The following is a 12,951-nucleotide window of genomic DNA, read 5'->3' as shown; positions in this document are numbered from 1 at the left end:
CAGAATCTAATGAACACGGGGTTATTAGCTTGTTCAGATGCGTTTTGCGTGTGTTATATGTGCATGAATCAATAATGTAGTATTAGTATGTCAACATATTAAGGAAAGTGAGGTTTACACAACACATAAAAATAACAACCATGTAAAACATACCCTACTTAGTACAGTCATGATATGCAACAACTTATTGCTCCTGGAGAGCAGTATCTTGCAACTGCAACACTTCTTGTTGCCATGGAAATGTATGACAGCAGAAACACCATCTCAAGGGCCTTAAACCATCCCAGGGCTTGCTGTAGACCATAATGACTCTGTACCTATGGGACAAAACACACAAAAATAACAGTCTCATGACAACTAGCAACAAGTGGATAGACTTGTTTACACTGCTGAATCCACTCTCTGTGACTCTACTTTGATTTCCTCTTCAAGTTAGAAGTTCAGGGGGTTAACTGTGTGATTCAGTGGGAGGTCCATGAGACAGGTAAGGTCCACAAAATAGGGAGACCTTAAAGACAGAAAAAATAAAACACAAGGGATCCAAGGGATCCTAATTCATGGCATGTCAGCCATATTTTCTTGTGTTTTCTTTATATTAGTCCTTCATGAAAAGTCATTGGCAGAAACATAATGTAGCAGCCAGGGCTCACAAGAATATGAACAGATCACATGACTCAGTATCCAAGGAAACAAGAGGAGGATGAAAGGCACAGAAGCATAGACACCATTAAACAAAAAGCTTGTCTGAATTTTCACCAACCATTATGACTTAACCAATCAGGTACACAAAAATAGATATATGTTAGCTAAACTTATGAAAAGTAGGAATACAGTCTGGTCTTATTCATCAACTGTGTGAAGTGAGTACAACGTAACAGAACCATCTCATGAGGTGTCCATCTATTTAGATATCTGCATGACAGTACAATCAGACATTTTCCATAACATTCTAAATTCTTTAATTAGGCTTGTTCTTTTGTTTTAATTGTTTTCTCTTGCAGTAATTACAGTGGCTCAAAGGACATAATTTGAAGCCTTAACATAGGCCTCACAACATGCACTAGTTCTTGTTGAGAACATGTATAATATATGGGATTTATTTATTTATTTTATTTTTGTTGTAGCTCATTCTAAAATCCTACTTCCAACACTTTAATTCACGTCATGCTGTAAGGCCTGCCATCAGCTGCTGTGGTCAGAACTATATTCTGTGAACTGCATAATGACTTGAAACTGACACTGTCTGGTCAACTCCGACATACGGTTGTTTTTTGGCTCTTATTTTGGCCGCTGCTGTTGTAGTAAGGTCACACCACGCAGCCTTGATCTGGACCATAAAGTAGACAATTTCACATTTTACCAACGGGTGGCAGTGCAGTTACTCTAACTTACTCAATTGTACAAGCCGGATATTGCGACTTTAAATCAGAAGTTTTAGTTAATAACACAATAAATATTCTTAAATCATAAAATTAACATTTTGCTTAAAACGCCTATATCCATGATTATTACTATTATATGTGATTATCCGTGATTACTACTATTATTATTATTATATTTATATAACCACTGCAAATAAAACCATTCAACTAGAAAGCCACAACTATTGACGCTAAAGTTCAGCCAAATTCTGGGAAATTTGTTATACTATTTCTACGCTCATCCCGTGGCCCACTCTGTCTCCGAGGCCAAAAAAATATAGCGGTCATTTTAATGCGACCAGTGAGGCTGTCGGCTCTAAGCGGACATTTATGACGATATCATGTGACTCCCGAAAAAGCGGACCCGGGTGCATGACGCCATATGCAAATTCAAGCCCATCAGGTTTTTTCAACACAAATATTTTTAGGCATCATAAAATCTATGAGATGTTAAGAGATTAAGATTTAGTAGAAGCAGTCTTTGCCGTATGAAATGTCACGATAGGTATATGTTGCAACATAATTTAATCCCTAATTTGTGTGACTACCTACAACATTATGATTTTGAAAACATGGGTCATTGTTTTTACCATATACCCGAGTATAAAAAGTATGCTGTTCTCTAGTTTGTGGCGATGATTTGGTTCAGAAATTCTCTGTAGGCTCACATGCTGTCGCCGCAAGTGTCCGCTTAGTTCAGCTCAGCAAGATCGTGAGGATGCCTGTTAGGCTACGTCTAAAGGCGTCACCACCCCCTCCTTTCTCTGGAGCGTTTCAAAATCTGAAACAAGATGCAGCTGAATTACACTGGAGCAGTTAGCAGTTTGCGCCGTGCCGAGAGTATCCATCTCATATTGAGATCCAGTTGAACCCCCAAGACGATTTTATCTAGGGTGTGGGTACGACGGCGTATCTGAGGTATCTACAAGGAATAAGGGAGAACTTTTTATGAGAATCTGTTGCACATTTTACAAAGACTTGATAGCGTGAAAAGAGGAAGGGCATCTTTCGAGTCCGGGTAAGTTTTTTGGTGTAGCTCATATTCAGCCCGTTAGCTAACTGCTGTAGCTTGCTTTATTCACCACGTATTAAGTTATAGAATGTAAATTACCGGCACACCTCGTGGGGTTTACAGCAACCAAAGAGGTCTGATACGCTTTTTAGTGCACATGCTTTGGATTTTAGCGCGTTTCCTCTTTGCAGTTAAGCTAATATCTGTTTAAATTACAGTTTTGAATGTTTAAAATCCGTTATAGCTGAGTGACCTGTTGCTATGGCTCAGTACACGGATTTGAGTTGTTGGTCCTTGGTGCAAAGTATAACTAGTCATCACAAAATAAATCTAACAAGTGGTCTGGGTAGGCTGCCTAACATTGCAAAGCCGATGTTCTTTGAGAGCACAAAGGTAATTTTGTAGCCTAAGATTTTGCTACAAACACAAGATTGTGCTGAGTCAAGATCTGCAAAGAAGCAGTTTTCTCCCCACCGTTATTACTTTTTATTTAAAACGTGCACTTTGATTTTCCCGAAGCGTGGCTACTTGAGCTGCAGATGATTCATTGTCATGCCCCGTCGTTTTGTTTTCTTTGTGGAAATGCTATTATTTCTGTTCCACTTTGACTTTTTCCTTTGTCGTCTTACTGCCTAGGCTCCTTTTACTTTCGCCATCGAATTTACCAAGGGTATATTTTAAAACGTATTTTTAAAAATCCCATTTCTTTTTTTCAATTCAGGCAGCTACCACTGTCGAAATGTAGGTTACTTTGTTTCCACCAAAGAAGTTTGTGATTTTGTGTCTTTCCTCAATGAGACCACATGGTGTTCTGAATGATAAACTGCTGCGTATTTGTGTACTTAAGAGATGTTGTTGCCAGCCTCACTGGTTTTGTTAAGGGAGTAATAGTTTGGCTAGTTACTTATGTCATGTTGCTAGGTAGATGCTTGGGTGCCTGTTGACACAAGGGAAAGACAGGCGCAGCTCCTCTGGGGAGCGAAGTACTGGCCTGTAGGAGGAGCGGACGAAAACACTGACCATAAACCTCAGTAGTGTATACCTTTTGATCAAATGGTGTGCATAAACGAGTTCCCTTTTTGCCTTCTGGGTTTTGTTGCAAAAGCTAACTTGGACTGCAACTCCATTTTCTGGAAGTGTTCATAGCTGCATGAACTGATATAATTCGATAGGCTAGCAGAGCTTGCATGTTTTTGTGTCTGTAACGGTAAAGACCACAATGCATGCGTGCAGCAAGTGTCAGGATTCAGCTCCCCGCCCCCCACCTTTTGCTGTTTTTTGCTCTGATTCTGAAACAGCAGATGTCAAAGTCAAGGCACAGTGACCTTCTCTGAGGGTCAAGCCCTTAAGAAGTGGGAGTCTGTGATTATCTTAGCTCTGTCTATAGAAGTAAAAGCTGATCCAAGCAGCAGTTCCCAGTGGAATTTAGAACGTTACGATTTTCTCTAGTTCTGAAGAGGAATTCAGCATCTACTTATAATTGTATATCAAAGGCCCATTTACATGACTTTGTTTGATACATGTAATGAGCAAATCAACAAAGTACAACATGCAAGGTGTCTTGCTTTCTACAAGAACGTAATATGTTTGTCTGTAAGAAATGTGAAGCTGTCACTAGTTAAAGCAGTAATTATACACGTGTGTGGTTTGGGCTAACAAAATAACAGATTTTGCTCTTTCTTATACTATTCCTTTTTTGCTGAATGCACTTCATGATTGAACCTTTCTTCTGTGGTGTTAGGTGCCTTGATTTTGCTAAAGGCAAGCTATTTATTATTAAAGTCTTTATTAGAACAAAGATTATAATGATACAATTTTTATTGACCATTTCTTAAATAGATCGGATTTCCTTTGTTGGTTGTTTCAGTCTTACCACAGGACCTATGAATATGTCTCATAAATGAGAGGGGGAGGGGGTTAATGTTTGATTAGCTGTCCTGCTGCCTTTGCGCCAGCTGAACTGTGAAGCCCTGGATCACTTGAATTTGATTAGCCACTGAGGGGTATGGACCACCAATTGCATTTAGACAGTCCATTGTATGGGCTGAATGGGGAACTTGGGGGCTGGCTAGGGAGCACCTGGCCACCGTCGGCGCCTCTGACGGGCCACTGATGATGATGTCACTGTGCAGCTGTTCTACCTCTGGTGCATCGCAGTCCACTGTGGGTGTGTTACTATTTTGCATTTTGATTTAGATGACATTTCTCTTACTTTGCATCATCTTTCCTCTGTATCTGTTTGACAGCTCCTTCACTAAAGGGTGATGTGTTCTCTGTCTTTGAAATGATACATTTTGATTGATTTGCAGTGGTGGTGATAAAGCCTGTTTGAGCTTTGTCTTGCTTGAACATATTGCTTAAATAATTGTTTTACAGCTTTGTAGAGCCTGTAGAGCCATAATGTGACTATTGTAGGGATGCTATTTGTAGTGATGGGTAATTATATAATTGTACCTGCCAGTAAAGGCTTTGGTTAAGATGCATCTATTTCAGGTTCACCTCAGTGCAGGTTGGATTCGCAGTGTGAGTCCAGCTTTACATGACACTTCCTCTATATTGTCCGTACACTGCACCCCTGTTATTTTTCTAATTCTTCACTAATTAACCTAACTTCTTACAAACAAATAACAACACTGCATACAGAGATGTGATAATGTAAATGTAGCCATGACATTTTGCTCAATGAACAACTCAATCCATCAGTGTGTTCCTGTGTTGTTTAGCCATTGTGAAAATGCATGAATGTATAGTAGGCAGTCATTTTTCAAGTTTCATACATAATATGAACATTGTTGTATGATATTTCACTTAGTTTTTTAACATAGACCTTAGATATGAGTTTTTATGGTGTGAGCTGTTCTTTTTTTGGGTGGGGGTGTAAATCTGCATGTAACCCAAATTACATTTGCATTTGATTTTTTTAATAAATGCTTGATCGCCAGTACCTCATCAATATAGATGACCTGGGGAAACGAATGATACAAAAGCTGGTGAAGTGGGTGATTATCCAAGGTTAACAAAGCCAGGATATGGCTTTAAGCCACGACAGCCTTGGTTGTCAACCTAGCGCTTGTAAAGAGTGCATTCAAGAGCAAGAGCTGCATTTGAGTACCTGTTTTAAACTGGAGCTCTGCTGAGTGGCTGAATTCAGTTCACTACAGGAGTCTGTCTCTGCTGTCTGTTGCTTGTCATTTGTAATCTTGTGATTTTGTATTTTTAAAAACATGGGTGTTTGGGAGTCAAGCAAAGTGATTTCACAATGATCAAAGCATGTGTCACCCACAGGCAGCCATTGCTTCCCTTTTTTGTTTTACTGACAGTAGAATATCTGTTTTGTAAAATTATCTATGTGCAGCTGCACTGAACTTGTACAGCTGTGATCCAGCAGTTGTGGGTCAGAAGTGCCTGGGTGTGGTTTGACCAGCCCATAAGTCCATTGGCAGCTAAATAAAAAATATTTTTTTAATTCCCAATTGACTGTGACCTCACAGCGTCTTCAATGTGAATTCCAGTCACTGAAAATGCTGTAGTATATAATGTTGTCTGTTCTCTCTTCTGTCTTGAGCATTAATGGACATTTTTCAAAAGCAGCGTAATTTTGAGTCAGAACATGTCAGCAGTGAAATTTGCTTGTAATTTCCACATGCCTGGAATATAAAACATTTTTACCATAAATCTCTGACAGAAAATACTGTAGCGCTAACACAAAGATTGACTATTTTGTGAAACAATTAGTAGTGCATATGTTCTCTGTTGTCAAGGTAATTTTCTTCTCAGAAATGAAAACCTGAATATCAGTAATATTGGTGCTCTTATGCACATATGAAAAAGTGTAATACATGTAATAGATGTGTGTTTCGACTCTAATAACTTGCTTGGAGATAATCGCAGCTGTCATTTGTGATGGGTCCATAAAGGCACTCTGCCTTGATACAACACAGACACTGCAAGTTTGCATAGCAAAATTCACAATGACGGTTACCATCAATCCAAACGCTAAGTCTGGTTTGACATTACAAAAAGACAAGCTAAGCAGAAGCTTGTTCCACTGGGTTCAGTGGAAGCCCCTCGCGTTTGCAGACCCCCTCTGTAATGCCTCCACACTGCATCACTCTTCCCTCTGGGTGCTGCTGGTGTAGGTTGTGAAACAGTTGTTTTTTTAGTGGGTGAGTCAGCTTATAGCTCCCTGCAAGTAAAGTAACAAACAACTACATATTTGACCTCATGCATATTTTATTGCAAATTCTGTTTAAAAAATTGCTGTATTATTTTTACAATATTTTTAATTAAAATTTTTAATAAAAATTAGTCTAGTTGGCTGATTAAAATCCTTACTCTTTGAAGCAACTAACATGTGATGAGTGATCTGATGTTTCATCTTCCCTCCCTCCCCTTGTAAATAGTGATTCAAACTTTTTTTAATGAAAGCTGCTATATAACTGTTAGCTACTTTTGTAAAGAATGTTTGCATGTCATCTGCTAAGTAAATACTCAAGAAATGCTGTTGTACACTGCTTAGGTACTTTGATTGCTAAATGTTACCAACCTTACTATAATATATTGGGCCATATGAAAACTTTTTTTTTTAATTCTTCTTTTTCCTTGATTTTTGAATTTATAGGTTTCAAATATATTTGTAATAGATGAACAGGAGCTTTAATCATACTTCAAAACTGAGCGTAGGTTTGGGGAAATCAGAATTGTGCGGATCCACAGAGCTGTTTTTATTGTCATTTTGAAAACATTCATTATATAACCAATTTCACAACTGTGGACAGGATTGCCAAATTCCATGTGATTGTTTGGAATCCGCAGTTTTGTCCCTGTTGGCAGCATGGATTCAGCAGGGCCGCACATCTGCAAGTGTGGGCGAAGGCCAGTGTGTGGGCTGTGCCAGTCCTCAGCACTTTGCTGAGCATGCAGACTGGGTGAACCGTGTCCTTCCACTGCGCCTTTGTGTTCAGTGTAATGGGACAGGTACAGGGGACGTGTAGCTGGTGAACCTGCTCACTCTCCCTCTCCGTCTCTGGGGCTGAGCAGGCTGGGCGTAATGCTGTGGGATGGACGAGGCCCAGCAGGACCAGTATGAGCAGCAGCTGAAGGAAGTCTTCCAGAGTTTTGATACGAGTGGCCTTGGGTCCCTGTGCCAGGAGGAGCTGTCCCAGCTTTGCCAAACCCTGCACTTGGAGGAGGCCACACCAGCGCTGCTCCAAACCCTACTGCAGACCCAGGACAGCCTCACTGCCAGGGTAAGGGCCTTCGGACTTAACATTAACACCACAACGCTCATTTAATCCATGTGTGCTTTTGATACAACTGTCTGTGCTGTTAGAGCTGTCTGCAGACACAGGAGCTGTAACATGGCTTTGTTCTTCAATTGTTGCACTCAGGTTTTTTTTTTCCCCTTCTCCTTGCTGTGGCTTTCTTTATAATTAGCTGTATTGAATCATTGCCACAATGTCACAACCCAGCTGGGATTCATGATTTCATAAATGGCTTCTCCTCTGAAATTGAACTAATTTGCATTTCATCTTGTTCACTTACCATTTCTGTTGAGTTTACACGGGGCCCGGGTTGTTAAATTTGCAGCTACATGGTGTGAGAGTGTCCTCAGCACTCAGAAACAGGCGGTCACTCATGGAGAGCCCCAGTGCACACAGGCCTTTTGTCCCTGGGCTGCAGGTGCAGCGTGCCTCCTGTTTGAAGATGCAATTATACTCTGCCTGCCTCATCCCAGGTGTCTGTTGTCGTGGTAACCGGGCTAATCGAGATGCATGAGTACCTTAGTCAGTGGCACTAGCCACGGCTCAAGTGATGGTGCCTGATTGGGGGGGGGAAAGGCGTCTCAGTGCTTTATTGGTTTATGTGGAGGACACTGCTGGATGGGTCTACACATACTCATCAAACATAAGGCTGGAGACCAGCTCACTGGGGAGTAGCTTTTTTCATGAAGAGTTGATACCTTATTTAGAAAAAATAACTGCCATGCAATAGCTTTTTAAATCATGATGTGTCAGCTGTTGAGAAACTAAAACTAATGTCTGCGGTTCCCCAGTGTGCTGCTCCTTGTGTTTTTGTTGTATCAGTTGAATTGAATTAATCAGTGTTACCTTTAGCTTTTATTTTTGTAATCTAATAAGCAAAAGTGGAGATGAATGACTGAATGAGTCTTCCTCAGGTTTCCCTCGTAGAAAATGCTGCAGACTTCATATAAATAGAGACCCCCCCCCCCCATTAGCAGCACACTTGTTATCAGCAGTGCCCCTCTTTGTATGTCTCATAATGACTGTCTCCATGGTTTAGTGAGCACGTGGGGGCAGGGAGGCACCGTCAGAGAGGCAGCGATCCGGCATCCTCCTCCACAATGGGGGCAGGCTTCGCGAGGGGCCAAAGGGGCCGCGCCCCGGCAGCCGCTCAGCACACCCCGCTCGTCGCGCTGCCCCGGCCCCCACAAAGGACATCTGCATATCCATGGGGCCCCGATCTGGCAGCTGTTGCTTCTTAAGGCTCGCGTCTCTGTCGGACGCCTCCTTTTTCAATGACAAAAAATCAGGGGGCCACACCCATCCGAGTGCATGTGCCTCCCGATTGAGGGAGAAGCGGACTGTACCCTACAGGTCAAAGGGCATTCCTGATGCAGCCTTGTGCACTTTGCTGCTGTGGGCAGGAGTTAGTCCAGCCTGCCCCTCCCCCACACCACCAAAACATCATTTCAGAAACTGGTGGAGGCTGAGATGAGTGAACTACATTATCTTATCCCTTAACATGCTTAAATTTTTGTCTTTCAGGTTGATTTTGAGCAGTTTAAGGATGCACTTATACATGTCTTATCAACAGTAGGAGGGCCTTCACCAAGCCAAGATACAACCCCCCAGCCAGGTAAGAGGCTACAATCATGCTGATTCTGTGTATTAGTAATATGTTAAGTGTGTGAAACCAGCCTGGAAAGTGTACAAGTGCTTAAAAAATGTCACATTGAAATATTCTAATCTTCATTGTGTCAAGTGACAAAAATATGCCCCATTATATGAAAAATATAAAAGTTGCTGTCTGGATAACTATTAATTTTGTGCAAGTACACAACACACTGCTTTGACCATGAGAATAAGTCTGTTCATTCTTCACCTCATTCTGAAATAAATCAATACTTAACCATGATGAAACTAGAGGAAATTATTAACCAAGGTACATTTCCTTATTCCCCATATGGTTCCTGAAAATTAAGGTCCTTCAGTGCAGTATTGTGTGGGAAACAGTTTCTGGAGAATGTGCTCTGACAAGATCAACAGCACCAGGGAAAGCCTAGACAGCCAGCCAAAAGCATGACTCCATGTCCAAGGTGGATTAGTTGCATAATTAGTACACGGCCATGTCAGCATGAAACTGAAGACATAATGAGAAACAATACTAACGGTGCCTGGCTCCAAATAGCCAATGGCCAAAACTGCCACTCACAGAGGAGTTCAGTGGGATTTAGCTGTGGGGTTGTGGAAAGGGCACTGAATCTGCTGTGGGTTTTAATCTCCTCTTGCCCTCTTCTGTGGCATTTTTGCGCTGTGCTCAAGCGTTTTTTTAGACAAACACACTTCCTCCTCTTTCTTGACTTATAACCTTAACCAATATTTGAGCAAAACAATGTCAGTGATCATGCAAATTCTGTGTTATGTGAACAATTTCAAAAGCTGATATTGGAATGCATTTCTTTGCACACGGCACAAATTCTTAATTCAAATGAGATGTGTGAAATAACCAGACATTTTGAAATAGAGATTTTTTACAACCCCTTATTTTTGCTTTTACCTTTCATGCTGAAATAAGTGTAGGTTTAACTTGCAACACTCTAATTTACAAGAAAACCTGGCATTGTTAACAGTATTTGAATATAACATATACATGTTAATATATTGGTTCCAAGTAATCCGTCCAGCCCCTGGGTCTGCCGCATGTCCATATATCCGGGTTTGCTTAGGGAACGTTGCTGAAGCATGAAGGAGATGTGTCTGACACACACCTGGCTCTGTGTAGGGAGGGTGTAACAAGGCAGCTACAGGCAGTGAGGTTGGTGATGAGTAGGAGCAGAGATACAGTGATGAGATGAGGCGGAGGAATTACTCGGTCAAGGATGAAGTGAGAGCGGGCGGCGGGGGGGGGGCTAAGTCTATTTCCTAAGAGGGATTATTGTTTCTGTACGGCAGTTTTGACTATGTGAACTGAGAGGGTTTAGGCCTGAGGCGTTTCAACCTGTTGAGCATTACACCAGGCCATGTCAGTTCATCTGAATCATCGCTTGCATCACATCCTGGTACGGAACCAAACCCTAACCTTAAAACATGAATCAGGAACATTGTCAGTCTGCTTCGCATGACTCAGCAAGTGGGATGGCTGTGCTTTTATTTGTCTTTGTGTTTAATAGCTTTCAGGCAGAGTAGCGTGAGATGATATGAGTGCAGTCTTTCCCACAGGTCTGAAATATACTTGCGGTAGCCGGCGGAAAAGGCCGGCATTACCTGCCGGCACAAAAATGGTCTACTACATGTGACAAACAACAAATACGTGTGACTAAAACAATATTTTTATTTATTGCATATTTCTGTTAATTTCACATGTAATTATTGAGGCTTATGCATTTATTTATTGCCATTTCACGCTAAATGCTAACGTTGGCTAAGTTACCTGTGATGCTGTGCATCTCTCTTCCTCACGCTGTATTCTCTTAAAATATTTTTGAATACTCATATCTGCTGAGTAAATGCATGAAAAATTAGCAGTCTAACCTTAGCTAAAGTTAGTGTGCGTCTTTCTAACTGCCATAGCCCGAAGAGAAAACAAATGATAATCTTTCTTATATTTAACCAGGACAACTTTGCTGCATGTTGCGCAATGGTCACGTTACGTGTGCTGAATACACTCTTGAGTCTTGTAGCTACCAGCGCAGCATAGTTACCGTTTTTTTTTTTTCAAAGAATTCAAAGCTACTACCAAAGTCAGAACAATTACACAATAATGAGAAAAGGAGCTGCTTTATCTGGTCCGTACTTGTAAAATATCCACCATGTCCGCGTCTTATAACGTAATACCAGAGAACGTCTCTCTCTCTCTCTCTCTCTCTCTCTCTCTCTCTGTTTCTCTGCAGAGCATGTGCGATTGTCAGTAGACCCTTCTCGCGATAGCAGAACGAACAGGTACAGGAGGGGTAGAGCGAGAGGAGATTGTCCACTAGTTAATCGATCGCGGATGGGGTTGTTCTCTCGGACGGATAAAAAAATAAAAATAAAAAATGCTAAAACAGGTCGCCAGATATACTTTGGGAGCCGTTAATATACCTGGGCGGCCCACCCAAGTAACGTCTATGTGTGGGGAAACACTGGAGTGGTTGTGTGTAGGGTAAATGGTGATGCTGGCTAAGGGTCTCATTGATGAGGCTGATCGCTGCTTAATCTTGCACAGAATCCCCAGAAGTGCGGCCCAAGTTTGTGAAGGACGGCAAACGTTATGGCCGCCGATCAATCCCCGAATTCAGCGACTCCATCACAGGCTTCTCGGAGGTGACTGACACGGAGCCAGCGGGAGACAACCCTGAGGAGGCGGAGAACACTACCGTGCCCAGAAAGCGTGAGGTAGTGGCTGAGTTCTGCCATTCACTAGCCCTTTCTCATATACTTTACACCTGCTGCCCCACTCACCCTGCATCATACACTCCAAGAAGCCTGCCTTTGGGATGATACCTGATAAAGACCTTTCACTCACAAAGTGGGAATCCCTCCAACCCAGAGCAGGACATTTATACCAACCATGATGAGGAATTGTGATCTGTGTTGTGGCTAGGGGGACAGTGTCAACCTCTTGGAATAGCAGTCGACTCAGTCATGTAAGCAATTTCATACTGTGACACCTAAGCACTCAAGGTTTGTCCTTGGCCATCCCAGTAGGCCTTTTCCTTGTAAAGAAAAATGTAAACTTCAGGGGAGAATTGTCTGTACTGCATGCAGTGAATGTCGCCGTGGATCACAATAATTCAAAGGGCAAAGGTAGTGACTTGCTCTCTTTTTGATGAAGGTCCCCAGGCCTGCTTCCTCAGCTCATTACTGCACATCAGACCACAAGAGCCTTAAAAAGCCATTTGCCTAACACAATTATAGCTTAGCCGGAGGACCTTTGTGTTATGTATTCACTGAACGCCATCATGGCTGCTTCCTCTGTCTAACACTGTCCTTGTGTATCGCATGCTTCTCGGTATCCAAAGGCTGATGAGATGTTATTCTTAGCTAATCAGCTTAAAGGTATGCGAGTCAAGTCTTAAAATGTAGCGCAGACACTCTCCCTAATGCCGGTGCTCTCAGACAGCCGTGTTCTTTGCATAACTTTGCCATGTCATCTTTCTCTATTAATACCAGAGGTGCAGACAGGGTCAATATTAGCAAGATCTGTCAATCACTTGATGAGAAATCTCATGCACACAGAGTGACCACATTAAATGAGTTTATCAGAGGTGAACTGCCATGCAGTTTATTTATACGT

The 12,951-nt window shown here is 41.8% G+C and overlaps 1 protein-coding gene across 1 annotated transcript in view; it reads left to right on the top strand.

The window, feature by feature from the left end:
* The first annotated feature begins 2,248 nt into the window (after window positions 1–2,248).
* Window positions 2,249–12,951, top strand: part of nin (ninein (GSK3B interacting protein)) — a 31,884-nt gene continuing 21,181 nt past the window's right edge. The window contains exons 1-4 of the mRNA XM_036541753.1: window positions 2,249–2,439; window positions 7,474–7,682; window positions 9,222–9,312; window positions 11,881–12,050. Of these exons, the coding sequence (XP_036397646.1) occupies window positions 7,494–7,682; window positions 9,222–9,312; window positions 11,881–12,050 (450 nt within the window). The 5' untranslated portion in view covers window positions 2,249–2,439; window positions 7,474–7,493. The remainder of the gene's footprint in view (window positions 2,440–7,473; window positions 7,683–9,221; window positions 9,313–11,880; window positions 12,051–12,951) is intronic.

Source organism: Megalops cyprinoides, chromosome 12, assembly GCF_013368585.1.
Source record: "Megalops cyprinoides isolate fMegCyp1 chromosome 12, fMegCyp1.pri, whole genome shotgun sequence".
In the NCBI taxonomy this organism is placed as follows: domain Eukaryota; kingdom Metazoa; phylum Chordata; class Actinopteri; order Elopiformes; family Megalopidae; genus Megalops; species Megalops cyprinoides.
The sequence above is the reverse complement of the archived record's forward strand: the minus strand, read 5'-3'. Positions and strand labels throughout refer to the sequence as shown.